Source organism: Panthera leo, chromosome A2, assembly GCF_018350215.1.
Source record: "Panthera leo isolate Ple1 chromosome A2, P.leo_Ple1_pat1.1, whole genome shotgun sequence".
Taxonomy (NCBI): domain Eukaryota; kingdom Metazoa; phylum Chordata; class Mammalia; order Carnivora; family Felidae; genus Panthera; species Panthera leo.
In genome coordinates, this window is record NC_056680.1 from 95,552,109 (window position 1) to 95,574,918 (window position 22,810).

Genomic DNA, 22,810 nt, shown 5'->3' on the forward strand with positions numbered 1-22,810 from the left:
TTTATTTGTTAGTTTGATGAAAAGATGTGACCTTTTAGAAACTGAATTCTACAGATGAAGGTGATTACTTCAGGAGAGAAAAATGGAAACAATCCTTAGAAATTTAGTAAATAAACTGATGAAAGGAAATTTAAATATGTTTTCCTGGTGGGAACACATATAAAGGATCTGTAATGGCACAGCTCAAGCAAGGGAGATGATTTGTGAAGGAACCTTGTTTTTGAATGTAAGGTTCTTTATTTTTTAATACGTAGCAATTGTGAATCATTTTAGCCCCAATTAAAAGTAACTGATAATACATATTGAGTGGGTCGCCTGGGTGGCTCAGTTGGTTAAGCATCCAACTTCAGCTCAGGTCATGATCTCACGGTTCATGGGTTCGAGCCCCGAATTGGGTTCTGCACTGACAGCTCAGAGCCTGGAACCTGCTTCGGAAACTGTATCTCCCTCTCTCTCTGGCCCTCCCCTGCTTGTATTCTGTCTCTCTCTGTCTCAATAAACAAACAAACAAAATAAAACATTTAAAAAATACTTATTGAGGGAGAGTCTTATGTCAGGTAAGAAAGAAGGAACACAGCCCTCAGGAGATGTGTAAAAGGTGTTGACTGGTAGATTTTAGAAATGAGAAGAAAGTGAGTTCAGGCATTTGGGCAGTTGGTTTTCTCTGTTTAATAGCAATATTTTGAAGGAAATCCTTAATCCTAGATAGCATTTAAATATAACATTAAAAAATGAAATACATGAAATAGTATACTCAGCAGAGTTGAAAGAGGGATGAGAGTTCCTGGAAATAGGGAACAATTATGTTTCATTTAAATGGAAAGAGATTGGAAATAGAACTCTAATCATCTGCTTGCCCTCATTCATAGTATTATTTTAAACCACTCACAGGTATCTGTTTATTACTAGAGGAGCTAGAATGAAATTGTACTGTTTTTTTTTCTTTGATATCCCTTTACAAAGAAATCTGGGGCAAAATTAGTGTTCTGTTTCTGTTTACTCTGATAAACCAAGAACTTCAGAGTTTTTAAGGCCAATAGCATCCTATTCTGTTATGACATTTCTCCAATTCTGTGTCCTGTCAGCCACTGCTCTGAGTTTAAAAGTTTAGTTGGCTTTGAACTTTTTGAAATCATTTTGTAATTGAATGTACTTACTTTTTCTTTCTTTACTAAACAATGTTTTCTGTAAGATTTAATTAGAAGCACAATTTTTCTTTTTATAGTTTATCTTTCTGTCTGGTTTTCCTGTTTTTCTTGAATATATTGGCTTACAGTTTTTATTTAGATCAGTAATTTAGGCTTTAAAAATATGTACATTATTTTGAAGCACAAATACATTGTGGGGTACATTGATGTACCCCTACATGTTTATACCAGTCTGTGGAGAGATTTCTAGACACCAAGTAGATGCTCTTTATTTAGTAACTTTGTAGAGAAACTATTTGTAGGTTATCTGAAAGTTTATGAAGTATGCATCATTTATAAAAATTTATTTACAGCCTTGTTTGGCAGGCTGTTGGATTTCTTTGGGGAGCTTTTTTAAGATGTTAATTAGGATGTTATTGATTAATTTTATGATAATAAAGCTGGCTAAATCTGGCTGAAATTTTTCCAACCATTTTTCAGTTTTTCATTTCCAAATGAACTTAATGAGTTTTGAGTTCTGTTTTTGAAATGAGCTTGGTAATGTAGTAATACTTTGGTGAAAAATGAGTTAGTTTTTTGTTTGTTTGTTTGTTTGTTTGTTTGTTTTTGTTTTTTGTTTTTTAGAAAAAAATTTTTGAAATCATTTCAGTATGAGTTTTCTCAGAGTCTGGCCCATTGGAGGTGCTTAATGTTTCTTGAGTAAATTGGATTTCCCTCTTAGTCTCTAATTGGTGTGGTGTTGACACATTTCAAATTTAAGTTAAATGTGACGGAAAGGAAACCAACATTATGTACCTTCTTTGTGCTGTGTACTTTTACAGGTGCCTTGTGTGCATACATCGTAGAGAGACAAACTGAAGGCTAGTGTAATACTCCATTCTTCTAGGCTTTTAAACTTTCATTCTTCTGAGTAGTAGCTCTTGATATTGAATTATAATTCAGTGTCAGTTTTTTGAGAGTTAGTAAATGTCTTTAGTAAGTCCTCTGTTGAAGATACAGTTCATTTTGATGTTCATATAGAAACCTAAAGACAAGTCTTCTTTTTAGTCAAAACATGTTTCTATTCCCAAACTCTCAGGGCATTTTCTGTTATGAAGAATATATTTTCTCTCATCAAATGGTGTGAGAGTATATGGACTGTCTTTACAATGAATGATAAGTCGCTAGGAAGTTCAGAGCTAAATTCAATGTTCATGTATAGTAATAATCATGTTTTTGTTCTCTGTAGAATTAACTGCCTCTTTATCCTTTTGCTGTTTTCTGACTTAAACTAGTCTAGTATTTATGTTCTTATATCACTTACAATCTTTATAGATTTAGACAGAATGTAGATTATATATATAGTTGCTCAAATTAAGCAATCATTAATTAACATGTTTACTCTTAAAAGTATACATATTTGAAATTATACAAGTAAAACATTAGTTGTAAGAAAATATGGATAAGCAAAAAGGAGAAAATTAATATTTATGCATGCAAAGCTGGTTCTTTTAATGTGTATGTAAGCAAATAGCTTTTAAAAGTGGGATTATGCTGTATACACAGTTTTATAACATTTTTCCCACTTTCTATATTATAAATAATTTTCCATTTCAGTAAATATGCTACCCACATAACTTTTAATAGCTTGACAGTGTTTCAGTGTAAGATCCTGTGGATTAATTAACCAGCTTCCTATTCTTAGGTATTTATGTTATTTCTAGCTTTTGTCATTATGAACAACATTATAGTAAATAGACTTAAAGCTAAGTCTTTGCCTACATCTTTAATTATTTAGGATAAGTGTTGAGAAATGAAATTGTATTGTGAAAGGCTTTTGGTTCATTTTTCCAAAATTGCCCTCTAGAAAGTGTGTTTCAGTTTTCACTCCTCATCAGCAATGTCTGCTCTTATCCCTCTCCTTGTACACATGAATGCTGATTATTTTGTATTTAATAGCTTAATTGTCAGATACCAGAAGGTAGCATATCAAAATAATTTATGTTGTTTACCATTCAGGCATATTTAGGATGTGAAGGAAATTCAACTGGGGCACTTAATTGATTATTGGGGTTAATTTGGTTGATTTGGTTAGATAGGTGAACAGATATTTTCTGTCTTACTGGAAGCTACAAATTTGAACATTTGGTCAAAGAGAGAAGCCTTTTTAGTTAGAAGAGCAATATTATGTATTTACTTGAGTTGCTGTCTCAGGTCAGTTGTAGAATACTCCAAAGAATTCAGCTGTTGGATTTATTATCACATATTTGTACCATCACCACTCATATATTTTTTATATATGAATATATATTGATTTTTATATATTTAAGGTAAAATAAAAACTAGGTTTTGGTAATTTTTAAAGTTCAAAACTTAATAATCAAAAGATAGGTAAGGAAAAATTTTCTCTGCCATTTATTCTCTGGATTGTCAAGAACCGTGAAGGGTCTGAAATTTTATCCTACTTGCAAACTGACACGCTAGCCTGTGACCCTTTCTTTCATGGATGCTGGAATAGGACATAAAATTCCATTATCTTGGTACTCTGACTTGCTAAGTTAAAAACCAGTTTCCTTGTCATTGCTCAGCTTTTGTTAATCAAGTAATCAGTTTAGCTCAACAAGGATAGATAAGGCTTTACAGAATTTATAACCTAGTAAGATCACATTAATTATGATCAGAGGTAGGATAAGAAAAGTTGAAACAACATAAAGTGTCATTGGGGTCAACGTAGTTCTTTAAGGTTCTAAGGAAAGCAAAACCGTATCTTATTGTTAAGAGAAAGCTGCAGCTTTTGAGCTGGGTCTTGGATTCCAACAGGCACAATGTATGTGGCTGTGTCTGGGGTGGGAGCTGGGGGGTTGGGGTAGTGAGCAGTGTTAGGTTGTCTGACTTGCTTTAACTGGATTTTTAGTATGAATATTTGGTTGTTTTCAGTATTCTTGGGGACTAATGAGTGCCAATGGAGTACATACTTTGGGTTGTAGTTATGTGGGCATCCAGCCTTGCCTCTTTGGAAGTGGAGGGGTTTTCTGGTCACTTGAAACTGGCTCAGGTGTGGCAAGGCCCCTGGGCTGCCCACATCTAAGAACCAGTCAGTGTAAGGTAGTCTGCTGGGTGGTGTGTGTGTGTGTGTGTGTGTGTGTGTGTGTGTGTGTGTGTGTGTTGTGGTGGAGGATGGGAATAAATGTTGAAAAACCAACCTATTTTTAAAGCCTGGCACACACTGTCAGCAGAAACAAAAAATAATTTCCTGGTAGAAAGTCATTCTTGAGACCTGTCAAGAAACCTTATTTTTAATTTGATAGTGTTTTTACATTTAAATACTGCCCCTTTTTTTGTGGTAATCTCACAGCATTTTATCACTTGTAACTTTGAAAGGTAAATTATGTATTCTGATTATACCTACTTTGTTTGAGTATTAAACTGTCTATTTGATTAAGGCCATTTAATAGCAATTTGAATTTAAAGGAGACCTTTCTGTTTCACAATTTAGAAGGTGCGAGGTTCTTAGTTCCGAGTTAGCATCATTTATATCATACTTATTGCATATGACTTCATAGATATATACAATTTTAGCATTAATGATAAAAATGCCTAGGAGATGAGAGTGCCTGTTTTTTCACCATGATACATTTGTGTTTTTAAATCATGAATGAATCCAGTTTGACACAAGAGAAGTTTTGCTACAGCGTATGTATATTGTTGTCTTTGGACAGTCATAGTGTTTAAAGCTTCAGAATAACCTAGTAGAGAGAATTTAGATTATTTGCTTTATCCCTTAAGGTGTTTAGATAAATGAAGTGATATTTATAACATCATGACTGAGTAAGTCACAAAGTCGGGCCCTAAGCCCAAACGTGTGGCTATCCAGTCCGCTATACTGTGCACATTTCTGGCTTCCAGTGGCTAAAAAGTACTGAAGATATTCATATTTTCTACAGTGTGGCCCTCACAGAAGTAATTCAAGGTTGGAAAGATCTTGTAATTGCTTGGCCCAGACACTTCCTTAGGTCTGGAGTTTAGCCTCCCCAGAGATGTTTTTAGCTCCAGGGCCAAGTGCTGTTTGAATCTGCAACATCTTTCCTGAAGCCTCCCCAACAGGCAGTGGTCCTCCCGGACAGGTAGTGGTCCTCCCAGACAGGTAGTAGTCCTCCCGGACAGGCAGTGGTCCTCCCTACCAGCTTCTGGTGATGCAGCTCACAGCACTAGCGGTATTCATCTGAAGATACTGCTAACTCTTTGTGGGTTTTTTTTTTTTTAATCTATCAGTGTGTGTTTGAAGTTGGGGATGGAGGGTGGCAGCGGCTGGGAGTTGGGGAGCCCTGTGAGGATGCCAAGACATCTGTTCCCTTTATGTTTGTCATGATGTGATCAGAGTGCTAAATCAAAGTGAAACAACAACAAAAAATACCTTAAGATATTCCTTAAGAATTTTTATTTTGACGTTTTAATAGAAAAATTATCTTTCTGAAATTTTTGAAGTATTTGTTAGTAGAGATTTCTGAGGAATATAAAAGTAAATTAATAAGAGAAAACTAAATTCTGCAGCATCTTTTTTTTCATATTTACCACTTTGCACTTAAGCAACTTTTAAAAGATGACTTTTTTTCATTGCATGGTTCAGATTTGGAAAGGCTGCTTATGTTCATTTCACGTTCTTTGAAAATGTCCTCTAGAGTCTCACTTACTGCTGATAGTCTGGGCTGGAATGTTGCTGTTTTAATAAGCTAATTTCATAATTTTTATTTTGACCAGGTATGTTTGTTGGTTGAGATGGTTAAATAGCAGAAATGGAAGGTGCAAAGTGTTAGCTGACAGTGAGGAAGAAAGGGATATGATATCTGTGGATTTTTTTAAAGTGTTCTTCAAGATTTGATTAGGAAGCCTATTTGGGGGATGCCTGGGTGGCTCAGTTGGTTAAGTGTCCCACTCAGCTCCTACTCCGCTCAGATCAGTTGGTTAAGCGTCCTACTCCACTCAGATCATGATCTCATGGTTCATGAGTTTGAGCCTCGCATCGGGCTCTGTGCCGATAATGTGGAGCCTGCTTGGGATTCTCCCTCTCCCTCTCTCTCTCTGCTCCTCCCCTTCACATGCACGCACATTCTCTCTCAAAAATAAAAATAGATACACATTAAAAAAAAAAAGCCTATTTTGATGTTTGAATAGTGAAGCATAATGGTAATACTGTGTTGAAATTTTTACATTGTAATATCCAGATTTGTGAATATTCTCCAAATCCTGCTCCCTCTGTTACCTTTTATAACCTTCATAGTTACTAGAGATCTTTGTTATCTGTATAGAGGTTATGGATTTAAAATTTTTTAGATTACTTAAAATATTCTTTCTCGTCTGTATGTTTTTGAGAGATATTTCTAAAATACCGTACTTTTTTTTCTTTTCCCTTCACCTCACAACCTTTGCTGAATAAATTGACACTACTAGCTTTCAAAGAATGGCAATGGAAAATAGCTCTTGAACACAGAGTAATATTTGATAATTAAATTTCTATTTCCCATATATTCTTAATTTTTAAAAGAATTTAAAGACATGTTATTTCAGTTCTTTGGGATGTCTTGCTGTGAATATTATCTAAATTGATCAAGATTTCATTGCTATGATTGATACGTGATACAAACATAGAACTGGAATTACAATATGGTGCTCCTCTGCCTTGGTATTCCTGGTTTTTTTCTAAATGAATCCTCCTCCCTTAATTGGGATTTCAACTGAGATGAAGTATTAAGCATTTAGTAATTGGTGAGTGGATTAAACTAGTGATGAGGTAGTTAGATCCAGGAATCTCTAACACTATTTTGTGAAAGGTGAAACTTAAATCCAGAGTGGTGTTTTGTGGAAGGGTATGTGACTGATAAGTTGTAGAACTGGTGCTGGCTGGACCCAGGACTTCCAGTTCCTTCTCTAAGCCTGTTTCTTTTTTTTTTTTTTTTTTTTCAACGTTTTTTATTTATTTTTGGGACAGAGAGAGACAGAGCATGAACGGGGGAGGGGCAGAGAGAGAGGGAGACACAGAATCGGAAACAGGCTCCAGGCTCCGAGCCATCAGCCCAGAGCCTGACGCGGGGCTCGAACTCACGGACCGCGAGATCGTGACCTGGCTGAAGTCGGACGCTTAACCGACTGCGCCACCCAGGCGCCCCTCTAAGCCTGTTTCTAATATGCCTTGCTGGTGTGAAAAAGAATAGATGTCTGAGTGGAGGTTTCATGGGCTGTTAATTCAGAAACCCAGATTCTCTTCTTGGCCTGCCTTTTAGTTTTTGATTACTTACTCAATTATTTGCTTATTTGTTGGTTTCTTTGAATTTCTTTTGTTATAGTTATGATTCACCCATGTCTGTGTAATAAAGGTTCTCTATTTGAAATTTAGAGGAGATTTTTTTAAAGTAATGAGAGAATACTAGTTGTGAATGATTTTAGTAATAAGGTGTTAAAAGCATGAGAGAACCATTTGTTGCTATGAGAGTTGACACCACTTAGTTACATGGTATAGTGGAAAGTGGTTTTTGGAATCCAGTTTTAAAATGAAATGACTCTTTTAATTTATTGCCAACATGGTCTTCAAGTGCAGAAATTAACCATCTGGGCTTAAATGTATTGAAAACAGTATTTTTTTATCTAGCCCACCTTGCCCTTTTTTCTTAAACTGTTTGTGTATGTATTTAGTACAATGAATCTCTGCATTTGTTTCTATTTTAAATTAAAAATTTAGGCAAGAGTCATCTTGTTATCTTGTGCTCAGTACATCATAGTCTTATGTTTGTACGTATGAACATTTTTGAAGATGATAAAATATGGATTCTTTTGGGAGACTTTTGGGCATGTGCAGTGGTTTAGCTGGATTTATGAATTATTTACACTTGGGTCAGTTTGGTGAGAAAAAGCTTGCTATAACTTCAATAATTTCAACTTTTTTGGGAAAAAATACGAATACATCTCTGTGTATCTTGTCCAAACACATTAAATTTCAGCAAATCGTCAAGACGAAATGTAGTAAAGAACCTACTTTTCCTAGAAAAAATAGGCAAATAACGTAGCTAGACAGTGGCTGGGTGGAAAATAGAAGGTAGTAGTAGTTCTAAGGTTCAATTTTCTGGTTTGTTAAACTGTGACAAGTATAATAAAAATTAATTGGTGGGCTATAACACAATTATTTGTATAGCCATAATTTTTCTTTGGGAAGAAATAAGAATTGTCTTCCTTTTATCTACCCCAAAGAATGTTGGTATATAATTAGATTAAATTTATTTGCATAACATAAATATAAATTTATGTAAAGTTGAGTTTATGAAAGTGAAAAAAATTGACTTGTAGAAGAGTACCTTTATTTAGGTGAATGAGGAGTTGCAGCCCAGAACTTTTTTTGTGATTTTTTTTTCTTTGCCCTCTGCTTTTGACTTTTTCTTGACCATGTGCATCAGTATCAAGTTTTTATTAAATGTGTGTGCTATAAGAGATTTGTTATGATGGGATAAAAATAAACCAAAGGGAAAAACAATCAAGACTGGTTCATTGTCAAGTGTGAATTATAAAAGTAAAAATGAAATATATACATAAAAAATTACTCCAAATTATGGCATAAATATGCAATAATATTTTATATTAATCTCTGTAAGCCATGTGTAAATGTGGATGGTCATTCTAATTCTTCTATGAATAGGTTACTTATAGCCTATGTGGTATATTTAGAAAAGTGTCACTTCCTCCTACGTTTCTTCCATTTCATTCCCAGCCCCACCTTGTAAAGGTAACTAACTTCAGTGTTTTTAAAAATATATTTTATATATATAAAAAACTTGTATATAATTAAAAAAATTTCCCTTTCTCATATATGTATGTCATGAAGGGGAAATTAAAAAAAAAAATTCTTGTATAGTTAACATACAGTGTTGGATTAGTTTCAGGTGTACAACAGAGTAATTCAACAATTCAGCACATTACTCAGTGCTCATAAAATCTTGATGTACTCTCAATCCCCATTACCTGTTTCACACATCTTCTCACCTACCTCCCCTCTTACAGGGAGCTAGAGAATATGATGCTAAGTGAAATAAGTCAGTCAGAGAAAAAATTTATGTGGAATTTAAGAAACAAAACAAATGAACAAAGGATAAAAAACAGACAAACCAAATAACAGACTCTTAACTATAGCAAACAAACAGGTGGTTACCAGGAAAAATTTTTTTTAATTAAAATTTAAATATGTGTTGTCAACTTATCATTTTCATAGTTTATACACACATAGTGCTCCTTTGTGTGTATAAACACTAGTTTATTCAACCAGTCTCCTATTTGGACATTTAGATGGATTCCAATATTTTGTGATTACAAATAATCCTTCACAATAAATAATCTTGTGCATAAGTATTTTCACATTGTTTGAGGATAAATTCAGGATAAATTCCTAGAAGCGGGATTGCTGGGTCAAAGGGAACATGCACATGTAGTTTTGTTAAACAATGCCAAATTCTCCTCCATAGGGTTATATCATTTTTCATTCCCACTAGCAGTGTATGAGGGTGGGTGCTTTTTCATAGTCTTGCCAACAGAGTATACAGAGTATCAAAGATAAACAAAGCCAAATACTAATTAAAGTTGTATGGAAAGATTTTAATCAATAATACACTGTTGAGAAATGGAACAGAATCCAGTGTGAACCAAGTTCACCTTTCATTTTGTACAGAGGTTACTGGGCATTTTAGAGGGGAAAGGTATGAGTTGGAGCTTAGAGTCAGGAAATGAAAAATTACAAAAAACGGGTGGTAGGGGTTAATCCTTGTGAAGCCCATCTGGGTTTGCTGACTGGCACTTATGGAAGTGAGGCTCCTACTCTCTCCCTCACAGGCTGGGAGACAGGAGGCCTATCTTCAGGTGTTAGCTGAAAGAAACAGTAAATTCTTTTGGCAGGCTTGAGTTTTCTCAGTAGGCATGTTAATGGGGACTAGGGTCATCCTAGTATGCAGCCTTGAGCTTTTACAAACTATGTTAGTGTTTTGTTCGATTTTTTGCAGGCCAAGAATGAGGCCTAGTCAAGAAGAGGGCTCAGAGAATCTTAGCTAGAGTTTGGTCAAGAAGAGATTCTTTGTTAGTGGTCAACTTTAAAATTTTCACCAATCTGATGAGTGAGAATTTATATCTTATTGTAGTTTTAATGTACATGTGTCCTGTTATGAGTGAAGTGGGACATGTTTTTTGTATGTTTAATGGCATTTTTGTATCTCTTTTTGTGAAGTTTGCTTGTAACTTCTTTCCATTCTTTTATAGGATGCTTGGTCTTTTCCCCCCAAAACTTTTAGGAGTTTTTTGTTTGTTTGTTTTTAAGTTTATTCATTTATTTTGAGAGAGAGCAAGAGAGTGAGTGGGAGAGGCGCAGAGAGAGAGGAAGAGAGAGAATCCCAAGTAGGCTCCACTGACAGTATGGAGTTCAAGATGGGGCTTGATCCCATGAACTGTGAGATCATGACCTGAGCCGAAATCAAGAGTCAGATGCTTACCTGACTGAGCCCTCCAGACGCCCCAGAGAGTTCTTTATAAATGCATGATATTAACTCTTTGTTGCGATACATGCTGTGAATATTTTTCAAGTTTGTTAAATTTGTCTTTTGACCTTGTTTATAGTGTTTTGTTTTGCCATGTAAATTCTTTTTAAAAATTTTTATGTAGTAAAATGTATCAACTTTTACATTTTATTACCTCTAATTTTGAGTCATAGTTAGAAAGCCTTTCCTTACATCAAGCTGAGGGAAGAATTAACTCAAATTTTCTTCTAGTGCTAGTATAGTTTTATTTTTTCCATTTAGATCTCTTATCCTTTTGGAATTTATTCTTATGTATGGTGTGAGGAGTGGGTCTAACTTTGTCTTTTTCCAACTGACTATCCAGTTATCCTAACACTATTTATGAAAAAAACTATCTTCACCTATATTTATCAAATACTCTATTTTCATATGAGGCTGGACCTGTTTCTGGCCTTTTTTAATTTCTATCTCAGTAAATTCATAAATTAGGGAGAATTGGTATCTTGATGATGTTGACACATCCTAGTCAAGAATAAGAGATGTCTCTCTGTTCAAGTCTATTTTATGTCTTTCAGTTTTCTTTATAGAATTTTGGATCATTATTTGTTAAGTTCCAAAAAATTTCATCTTTTTTATCTTTTGTTATTATAAGTGGAAGTTTCTCATTCTGTGTATCTTCCAAATGGTTATTTTATATATATATATATATATATATATATATATATATATATATATACACACACATTAATATATATACAAATGCACTAATTTTATAACCTGCTACCTTGCTGAATTATTTTATTGTTTTAGTTACTTTTATCACTGATTCTCTAAGAATTATATTCTAGATATATTATTATATCATCTGCAGATAGATATAGTTTGGTTTCTTCTTTTCCTGTTTATTTGCTTCTTACTCTATTTTATAGTGTAATTGTATTGGTTAATGCCTCCAGAACATTGTTAAATAGTGGTGGAGATAGTGGGCTTCTTTGTCTTGTTCCTAACCACAGTGGGTATGCCTTAGTTTTCTTATCTTAAGGAAATATGCATCCATTTTTATTTTTTATGAGTTACTATTACAGACGGCTGTTGAATTTTGTCAAAAGGTTTATTCCAGCATCTTTTAGAATAATCATTTGATTTTTTTTTGTTACACTGTTAATATGATGAATTACATTAATAGATTTTGTAAGATTGAACCATCCTGCCATTTTTGGCTTAAACGCAACTTGGGCTATGACTCCAGAGCTTAACAACTCTTTTATTTTACTACTTCCTAGTTGAATTTCAGAGATTTGACATGCTTACATAAAAATGGACTGAGTCATACAAGTTAGTATTTTTATTAATTGCTTGATGAATGTTTTAATAAACAAGGAGCTTAGAGGAGGGAAAGATCATTATGGAGAGAAAAAACTTCTTGAAAGAGAGAGGACCACTACCGACCTGTGCTATCCTAAGCATCAGTCACACCATAACTATACTTGCTATGTACTTATTTCTACCAGCTATTTACTTTGGAGAGCTTAATATACCAGTCTTACTAGCCTTCCAGTGTTTTATCAGCATGATAAATGCTGTGGGTTAATTTATTTTTTTTTTAATTCTTTTTTTAATTTATTTTTAATTTAAGATAAATCTCGTGGGTTAATTACCAAGAGAAGAAATGTTAGGAAATCTCAAATGATGAAGCAGATGTTCCATTTTGACAGAAAGCCTACAAAATAGGATGGAGGCATGACTCTACCTGTAGGAAAAAAAGGGCAGAAGGACAAACTGGTAGTTTATACAAAGGATAGAGGGGGGTAAATCCACACATTTTCATTAGGGAGATCTGAGACCATATATTATATCATAGCCACATTATATAAAACATTATTTTTAAATATTAATAGGTATGGAATATCTATAATATCCATGTAATTTCTAGAATTTAGAAATTGTCAAAGGTATTTAGTTTGAACAAATGACATAATTGATTGATTGATTTCCTTTTGGCAAGTTGTGATAATTTTCAAGTTAACTTTTCTCATTTTCTTCAGCATGTTACCCCAGACAGCTATATTCCATGCCTTGCAGACCTGTGCAAAGCACTATGGGAAGTTATGCTCAGCTATTACAGGACTATGGAATGGCATGAAAAGCATGACAATGAGGATACTACTTCTGCTGCTGGTATGAAATCATTTTAATCTATAATTTTTTTTTTAAGTTTATTTATTTATTTTGAGAAACAGAGAGAGAAAGAAAGCCTGAGCAGGGGAGGGCAGAGAGAGAGGGAGAGAGAGAATCCCAAGCAGGCTCTGCACTGTCAGTGTGGAGCCTGACGAAGGACACGATTCATGAACTGTGAGATCGTGACCTGAGCTGATATCAAGAGCTGGATGTTAACTGACTGAGCCACCCAGGCACCCTGGAAATCATTTTTTTTTTTTTAACATTCATTTTTGAGAGACAGACAGAGCACAAGTTGGGGAGGGGCAGAGAGAGAGGGAGACACAATCCGAAGCAGGCTCCAGGCTGTGAGCTGTCAGCACAGAGCTTGATGTGGGGCTCAAACCCACGAACCGTGAGATCATGACCTGAGTGAAAGTCAGATGCTTAACTGACTAAGCCACCCAGGTGCCCCAAGTCATTCATTTTCTTTACAATCTCCATTATCTTTGGGGATTAACTGGGCCAAAGGACTTCTTAAGTGACAGATACTACCAGTTTTCAGGAATATGTCATGATGGCTTTAGGACTAAATTATTAACAAAAGGTCTTTGAAAAAATTAATTCCAAACTAGTTAAGGCATTGGTCTGTCCAAATTTACTGTAAAATCAATGCTAATGTTTACTATTAAATCTTTTTGCTAGTTGTCAAGTTGTACTAATAAAGCTAGATTCTAAGGATTAATAATTACATTTTTCTTCCTGTGAAAACACAGTAGGACTTAAAATTTCATAAAAAGCAAGGTTTTAAAATATTAATCTTTGAATAAAAACCACAACTTTAAATGACTATGGTATAGTCAGCTACATAAGGAACAAATCTTTGAGAAATTATATTAACTAGACATTATATTTAAATTACTTCATTTATATAACTATATGTCTTAAGTGATTATCCTTGTACAATAGCTTAGATTAAGTATTTGAGATACTTTTTAAAAGTACTAAATGCTTTTATCAGCATTTTGTTTAATATGGTCAAAATAAATTATACTGCACAAGTTTTTGTTTTGCACACAATTTAATGTAGCTAATCAATCAAATTAGTTTAGTAGCTTCTAATTTCTTTTTTTTTTTAATTTTTTTTTTTTAACGTTTATTTATTTTTCAGACAGAGAGAGACACAGCATGAACGGGGGAGGGGCAGAGAGAGAGGGAAACACAGAATCGGAAGCAGGCTCCAGGCTCTGAGCCATCAGCCCAGAGCCCGACGCGGGGCTCGAACCCGCGGACTGCGAGATCGTGACCTGAGCCGAAGTCGGACGCTTAACCGACTGAGCCACCCAGGCGCCCCAAGTAGCTTCTAATTTCTGAGATGCTTGGTTTCTGTGGTTGGGTGGGTGGAAGCTCACTCAAATCTTACTGTAGGATTCTGGTAGTATAGAAGACATAAGTTTAATATTTGTCTTGACTCATAAGAAGCTTATAAATATATATAGAATATATAGATAGCAAAAAATAATGGGGGTGCCCCGGTGGCTCAGTTGAGCATCCAACTCTTGATAGTGGCTTAAGTCATGATCTCATGGTCATGAGACTGAGCCCCATGTCGGGCTCTGTGCTAAGCATGGAGCCTTCTTGGTATTCTCTCTCTCTCTCTCTCTCTCTCTCTCTCTCTCTCTGCCCCTGTCCTGCTCATTCTCTCTTTCTCTCTCAAAATAAATAAATATACTTGAAAAAAATAACAGAGGAAAATTCTACAGAAGGAATCCTTTTAGAAATATTGCTGGGAGGATGGCAAAGGTAGGGAAAGATGAGAAAGCAGAAGAAAGGAGTGGACACTGAGCTAGGTTTCTAGGCCAGACTGTTTTTACCTAACTCCTATACTCTCATCCCTGTACTACCTCTGTGAGCATGGGCTTTGCAGTCAGAGATACATGGCTTCCGATTTTGACTGCCATTTTCCAAAGATAAGAATGTGAAGAAGTTTATCTTCTCCATGCCTCAGCTTTCCTCTTAGAATGATAGATTAAAAAAAACAGAACAAATAAAAAGTCCCATATAGGGTAGTAACACATCTACTTGTAGATTTGGTGTAAAGTTTAGAGAAAATATGAAGTGCTTACACTGGTTGTTGTTAATATCAAATGAAATGGGTCAAGAGATAATAATAAGACTATTATTAATGAAATATACATATGCCTTTTTCTTTTTTTTTTTAACATTTATTTATTTTTGAGACAGAGAGAGACAGCATGAACAGGGGAGGGTCAGAGAGAGAGAGGGAGACACAGAATCCGAAGCAGGCTCCAGGCTCTGGGCTGTCAGCACAGAGCCCAATGTGGGGCTCGAACTCTCGGACCGCAAGATCGTGACCTGAGCCGAAGTCAGACGCTTAACAGACTGAGCCACCCAGGCGTCCCTGCCTTTTTCTTTTTAAACCTCAGGTTACTTAGGGAATTGTTCGGCTTAATGGGATTCCAGATCTTCACAAGTTTATCCTGTTTTGGCAACCTTTCTTTTTTTTCTAGTTGCAGAAACTGTTAAGACATTTCAGCACCTGTTTTCCCTTTTCTAATACATTAAGGAGAAACCAAAGACAAAGTTTGGAACAAAATTAATACAACTTTAGATATAAAAGAAGAGTTTAGGGGACAATATATATTCATCATAGTGAGGTTTGCTTTTTTGCTTCAGGCTCATAGTTTGCATGTATTATTGTATATATGTATGTATTTTTATTGGGTTATAGAGTCAAACTTAAAACACCAATTGAGCCTTTCATACTTAATCCTCTCTGCTACAATTCCTTGACCTGATTTTGTGTATTTTATGAATATTCAGGACTCTGATGAGCCTAACAGCTGACAATATGTAGAACTCCAAAAAGTCATTTTTTCACTTGAAATTAATCCTTTCATATTCACATTAAGAAATACAATTGTAGGAGTCCAAAATTTGAAAATTTTTCTTCACAGAACTTCATAAAGCTGAAACAGTCTCGAGGTCACCTGCTGTAATGATACTCTTGGTATCTTAACACTTTACTATCATAAAATAAAACTCTAAAGGTACAGTCTGGGTGCACTGCCCTGAGCTGCTGGTTTCTTGGTAGCCACACTGAACAGATAATAAATAGCTTCAGCTGTAGGAGTGGTCAAAGGTACACAAGGCATGAACCTGGGATGTGGCCTATGCAAGGGCCTTTTGCTGGTTACCAGTGGACACCCTGCTAGCCTAAGATGAAATAACATCCTTAGTTGTTCCACATAGTTTAGTCATAAAAAGGCATAATCTTTTTAATATAAATGTACATAATTGCATTTTCCGGTTTCTTTTAGGGGGGAAATTTGTTTTGAAGCACATCATTGCTCTTACCTGTTGAACTGGACATTGTTAGATTATTTGGAATGGATAGGACTATCCTGGATTATGAAAAATATAAAACATATGCATCATTACCTTACTGCATGTGCAGTTCTGCAATCTGTACTTTTGGTAACATGCTTATTAACTGATACTTAGGTTATTGGTTCCTGTAATGCCCTGGCAGTCATCGAGAACCTTGTCTCTGCAATCACACTACCTAAGTTAGAATTCCAGCTGCAATCACATAGGTACTGAGTGGTCTTAAGTGTAGAATACTTAACATTTCACAGTCTGAATTTGTGTATCTTATAAAATGGGTTTAATCCTAATACCTATTTTTGACATTATTTTGATTGTATAAATATTTGTATATTTTACATAGGCTTACAATACATGAGAGTTAAAATGTTTTTTTCGGAAAACAAAAATGGGAATCAAATCTGAAAATGTGTATCCTCTTTTATTTTCAGAAGGGAGTAATATGGGTACTGAAGAAACTAATTTTGATCGTGGCTACATAAAAAAGAAATTGGAACATGGACTTACACGAATATGGCAGGTTTGGGTTTTTTTAATTATTTTCTTTACAAAAGCAACTGAAACTTTCATGCCAAAGTTTTAGAAATTCGGTGTTTGAACTTTTCTGTACTTATTTGTATTCCTTATAGATTTAGTTATATGTTAGTTTTTCTTTGGACTATATCTGTCATTTAATTTAACTTCTGTAATTTAGTTCACAGTTTTATTTGTCTGTAAATCTTCTAATTTGAAAATCTCTATTGGGAATATATATATATTCCTTGGTTACATTTTTGCTTTTAGTGTCCTAGCAAATGCACGCTTACCTTAAGAAATTGCTTTCTTATTGAGATACTCTATTTATTTTTATTTCATTTATTTATGTTTTCTTTCCTTTCTGTTAATTTTAGATAAAGGAAAACTAAATAGGTGATAGTTGGGTTAACATCTAGTATAGAATGAAAAAGTTTTTTCTAAGTCAGTGATTTTGTGCCTTGAGGGCATCTTACATGTTTATTGACTGAATGTATCTTCTTAAACTTTTCTTTTACAGTTTAGTGGCATAGTTGTTATCAGATAATTAAATTTGTTAATTTCTTTAAATTTATTACTTCCTAGACAAAAGTGTAATTTCTTTGAAGATAACTCTTTTTTGTTCTTTTTGGGCTGCTCTTTTGAATCATATAGTAATTCTATTCTTAATTTTTTGAGGAACTTCAGTACTATTTTCCACAGTGGTTACACCAATTTACATTCCTATCAGTAGTGCTAAATCAAGAGTTCCTTTTTTTTCACATCCTCAGCAACACTTGTTATTTCATCTCTTTTTTGATTTTAGCCATTTTGACAGGTATAGGGTGATATCTCATGGTTCTGATTTGCATTTCTCTGATGATTAGTGACATTGAGATCTTTTCATGTGTCTGTTGGCCATCTGTATGCCTTCTTTGGAAAAATGTCTACTCAGGTCCTTTGCCCATTTTTAATTGGATTATTTGAGGATTTTTTTTGCAGTTGAGTTGTATAATTTCTTTATATATTCTCAGATATATCATTTGCATATATCGTCTCCCATTCAGTAGGTTGTCTTTCCATTTTGTTGATGGTTTCTTTCGCCATGAAAAAGCATTTTATTTTTGTGTAGTTCCAATACTTTATTTTTGCTTTTGTTTCCCTTGCCTGAGGTAAAAAATCTGTAAAGAGGGGCGCCTGGGTGGCTCAGTCGGTTAAGCGGCCGACTTCAGCTCGGGTCATGATCTCGTGGTCCGTGAGTTCGAGCCCCGCGTCGGGCTCTGTGCGGACAGCTCAGAGCCTGGAGCCTGTTTCAGATTCTGTGTCTCCCTCTCTCTGACCCTCCCCCATTCATGCTCTGTCTCTCTCTGTCTCAAAAATAAATAAACGTTAAAAAAAAATTAAAAAAAAAAAAAAATCTGTAAAGATGTTGCTAAGGCTCATGTCCAAGAGATTACTGCTTATGTTTTCTTTTAGGAGCTTTATGGTTTCAGGTGTCACATTTAGGTCTTTAATCCATTTTGAAATTGTTTTTGTGCTTAGGGAAGAAAGTGGTCCAGTTTCATTCTTTTGCATGTAGCTTTCCAGTTTTCCCAGCATCATTTATTGAAGAAACTGTCTTTTCTCCCATGGTGTATTCTTGCCTTCTTTATCATAGATTAATTGACCATACAAGTGTGGGCTTATTTCTGGGCTATTATACTCCATTGGTCTATGTATCTATTTTTGTGCCAGTAATATACTGTTTTGATTGTTTCAGTTTTGTAATATATCTTGAAGTCTGGCATTGTGATACCTCCAGCTTTGTTGTTCTTTCTCAAGATTGCTTTGGCTATTTGGGGTCTTTTTTTGTGGTTCCATACAAATTTTGGATTGTTTGTTCTAGCTCTATGAAAAGTGCTGTTGGTATTTTGATAGGGATTGCATTAAATCTGTAGGTTGCTTTGGCTGGTATGGACATTTTAACAATATTCTTTGAGTCTATGAGCATGGAATATCCTTCCATTTGTTTGTGTTGTCTTCAATTTCTTTAATCGTTTCATAGTTTTCAGAGTAAAGGTCTTTCACCTTTTTTGGTTGTTTATTCCTAGGTATTTTATTCTTTTTGGCGCAGCAGTAAGTGGAATTATTTTCTTAATTTCTCTTTCTGCTACTTTGTTATTAGTTTATAGAAATGCTACCGATTTCTAGGTATTAATTTTGTATTTTGAAATTTTGTTGAACTTATTTTTTACTTCTAGTAGTTTTTTGGTCAAGTCTTTAAGGTTTTCTATGTATAATACCCTATAATCTGCCAGTGACAGTTTAAGTTCTTCCTTACAAATATGGATGCCTCCTTTCTTCTTTTTGTCTAATTGCTTTGGCTAGGACATCCAGTGTTGAATAAAAGTAGCAAGAGTGGGCATCTTTTTCTTATTCCTAATCTTGGAGGAAAAGCTCTCAGTTTTTTACCATTGAGTATGATGTTAGCTGTGGGTTTTTCATATATGGGCCTTTATTCTATATTAAACTACTTAAAAAAAAAGTTTATTTATTTTGAGAGAGAGAGTGTGGTGAGGGGCAGAGAGAGAGAGAGGGAGAGAAAGAATCCTAAGCAGGCTCCATGATATCAGTGCATGGAGCCCAATGTGTGGCTTGATCCCATGTACCCTGAGATCATGACCTGAACTGAAATCAAGAGTTGCATGCTTAATCAACTGAGCCCCCCCAGGCATCCCTAATCTGCTTTTTTTTTTAAATGTTTGTTTTTATTTTTGAGAGAAAAAGAGCAGGAGTGGGGCAGGGACAGAGAGAGAGGGAGGCACAGAATCAGAAGCAGGCTCCAGGCTCTGAGCTGTCAGCACAGAGCTCGACGTGGGGCTTGAACTCAAAAACTACGGTATCATGACCTAGGCCGTGGTAAGATACTTAATTGACTGAGCCACCCAGCTGCTCCCTTTAACTGCTTTTTAATTTATTATTAATTATGGGTTTGGGCTGATGTTTTTCTGAATTTTATATATACTGGAAAGGGAAATCTCATACCCACTGAGTATAAGTGTAGGGTCAGATAGGAGTTATTTCTGATTTAATTTCCTGATATAGTCTCCTAATAACACTGATTGTACTTGAAATTGTAGAATCCATGGCAGAATTTCTGGTAATTCAGTGTACTTTGAAATACTGACCTGGCATTTCATATAGCTAGTTTCCATTCAGTCTGGCAATCTGATATCATTCCTGATATAGTAGAATCTGTTAAATATGAGGTTTAGTAAATTTAAGCATTTAGCTAGTTTAATGAAAGTGATCATTCTTTTGAGTATAGATTATTGTGTTGTACGTTTCAAGCTTTAGAATATCTTCATCTCCACCACTCCCAAGTCTCATTTGCCCCCCTACCACAGTTCTCAACTAGTTCTAAACAGTATTTTGCATACATTAGGAACGCATTTGAGTGTTTGTCAGTTGAAAGTACAAGGCTCAATTCAATTTGAAAAAGCAAAATCTATGAAAAACAAATGTTTTTTTTTTTTTCTTTTTTTTTTTTTTTTCTTTTTCTTTTTTTTTTTTTCAAATGTTTTTTGATAACATATTCAGCAGGCAAACCTGACCCAATTTGAATTCATTCAGCAACAGAACCAGACCAGTATTGTCATTAAACTTTTTGTAGTGTTTATCTCATTAAAGTGAACATTTATATGTTGCAGGAATATTAATGCATTTTATTTTGGGATACTGTCTTACACCCCACTGGGGCTGTTATATGATATATGCTATATATGTGCCATAATACATTTCTAACATCTGAAATCCTGAATTCCAACGCATAAGTGAGTGTGTGACAATTTGTATACTTTCGTCATAAATACAGGGATAATTAAATTCTAAGAAGATATTTAACCTTTCTGACATAAAAATTAAATTCAAAATCAGAATGACTGTGATTTTTGATACGAAAATTTTTAGAATATTTTCCATGCATTTTTACTCAACTAGAAAGTCTGTAATAAAAAAGTTTGTATCAATTGTACCATTTGGCAGAAACTGTCAATTTGAGAACACAGCGGTGAACCCATGATACTTGACCTTATGGAGCTTACAAACCTAACTATATGAAAGTCTTGATCTTCCAAGATTTTTATTTTATCTTTAAATATTTGATATGTAAGAAATTATTCATATTATTCATGTGCTTATTATTTCTTTTTACTATAGAGAATTAGGGTTGCAATATTTCTACTTTTTGTGAATTTGAGATTTTCTTTACATCCTATTAGCCACCCACTTAAAAATGTTTTGCTTGGGCATTTGGAAAAATAACCATGTATTTCTTCTTTGTGGTGGGAGTTAAGTTCTATGTGTATATTAAAGCAAGCTTATTATTAATTGTATTATTCTAATCTATATTTTATTTATTTTTTGTTTCCTTGGCCTGTGTCATTCTGAGGGAGGGGTTTTAATCTTTCAGAAGAATTGTAATTTTGTCAGGTTTTTGTTTTATTTCTAACAATAGCTTTTGCTTTTTATACTTGGATGCTAGGTTGATTGATGCTGCAATGCTAATAACCACTTTACCTACCTTCTTTGTATGTAATTCCCTTCATTAGTTAAAAAAATATGTAGTTCTTTTGTCCTGAGGCATTTTGCTATGAATTCTAGCTTGTTTTATTATTACCATTGCTGTGTTTATTTTGTTCATATTTTCCTTTGTGTCTTTATTTTAAATGCTTTTGGATCATGTTTGTGTCTTCTATAAATATAAAAGAAATGGTTTTTTTTTGAGAGACTTTATCTTTTAATTAGGCAGTTGAATCTGTTTATATTTTTATTAATGTTTTAATTCATACTTCTTTAATTATTAGAGAAGGTGAACATTTAAAAACTCCATAACTTAACTGATTTGTGAATTATTTGTTTTTTGTTCATAAGTTCTAAATGATTTATATGATAATGACTAATCTTTTGTATATCATATGTCTGTTCACTTATTTTCAATATGCAGATGATCTACATTTTTATGAAGTCAAACTATTGACCTTTGTCCTTTGTAATTTATGCTACATTTATTCTTAAACTATTTTTTCCTATGTAAAGCTCAGGTCAACATTCATCTGGTAATTATAGATATTTATCTATACATTATCTATACATTACAATCTTTACATTAATTGCTATATCCCAAGTACGTAGAGTACTGCCTAGAACACTTAATAGGTACTCAAAAAATATTTTTGCTTTATTGGATTAATTTTTAATTTTTTGAAAACATACAAAAACACTTATTCAGTCCTTTTATATATCTTTTGATATGTGATGTAGAGAGGAGAGAGTTGTTCTTCCCTCCAAATCTAGTTGGTTTTCCTTTCACTATTTTCTGGATGATCTTTTTTCTTGTGTCTTTATTTGTGATGCCTCCTTATAGCAAGGTCCAGTGAAAAGAGACTTTGGAGGCAGAGAGACCTGGGTTCAAGTCTTAGCTTTGTCATTCATGGTGCATGTGAATTTAGAGAATTACTTGGCCTATTTTCAGTTTTTTATCTCTTAGGATAATAAATGCCTGCTCAACAGAACGATTTTAGGATTAATGATAATATATGAAGTTCTTAGCATAATGCTGACAAAAAGTAAATAATGGGCAAACAGTTTTTATTGCGGTTTCTTAAGCTCATGTATATATATTAGCACTATTTCTGAGGTGTCATATTTTATTGATTCTTTGGGTATTGGTAGTATTCTTTTTTAAAAAATAGTTTTTTATGTATTTAATGAAGATAGTACAAGTCCTCCAACATCACTTACATCTTTAAAAAATTTTTTTTAAGCATTTATTTATTATTGAGAGAGAGAGAGAGAATGAACATGGGAGGGACAGAGAGAGGGGAAGACACAGTATCTGAAGCAGGCTCCAGGCTCTGAGCTGTCAGCACAGAACCTGATGCAGGGCTTGAACTTATGAGCAGTGAGATCATGACCTGAGCTGAAGTCGGATGCTTAACCGACTGAGCCACCCAGTCACCCCATTCACTTATACCTTTTAAGCTGTCTTTTCAAAGCTTTATTTTAAAAAAACAGGTTATTGCCTGCTTCTTATTTCTGGTGAATTTT

At 34.3% G+C, this 22,810-nt stretch overlaps 1 protein-coding gene across 1 annotated transcript in view; it reads left to right on the top strand.

Annotated features, from left to right (window-relative positions):
• The window catches only part of VPS50 (VPS50 subunit of EARP/GARPII complex), a 135,884-nt gene that overhangs the window by 50,546 nt on the left and 62,528 nt on the right, over positions 1 to 22,810 (top strand). The window contains exons 13-14 of the mRNA XM_042917804.1: positions 12,712 to 12,844; positions 16,663 to 16,751. Coding sequence (XP_042773738.1) covers positions 12,712 to 12,844; positions 16,663 to 16,751 — 222 coding nt within the window. The remainder of the gene's footprint in view (positions 1 to 12,711; positions 12,845 to 16,662; positions 16,752 to 22,810) is intronic.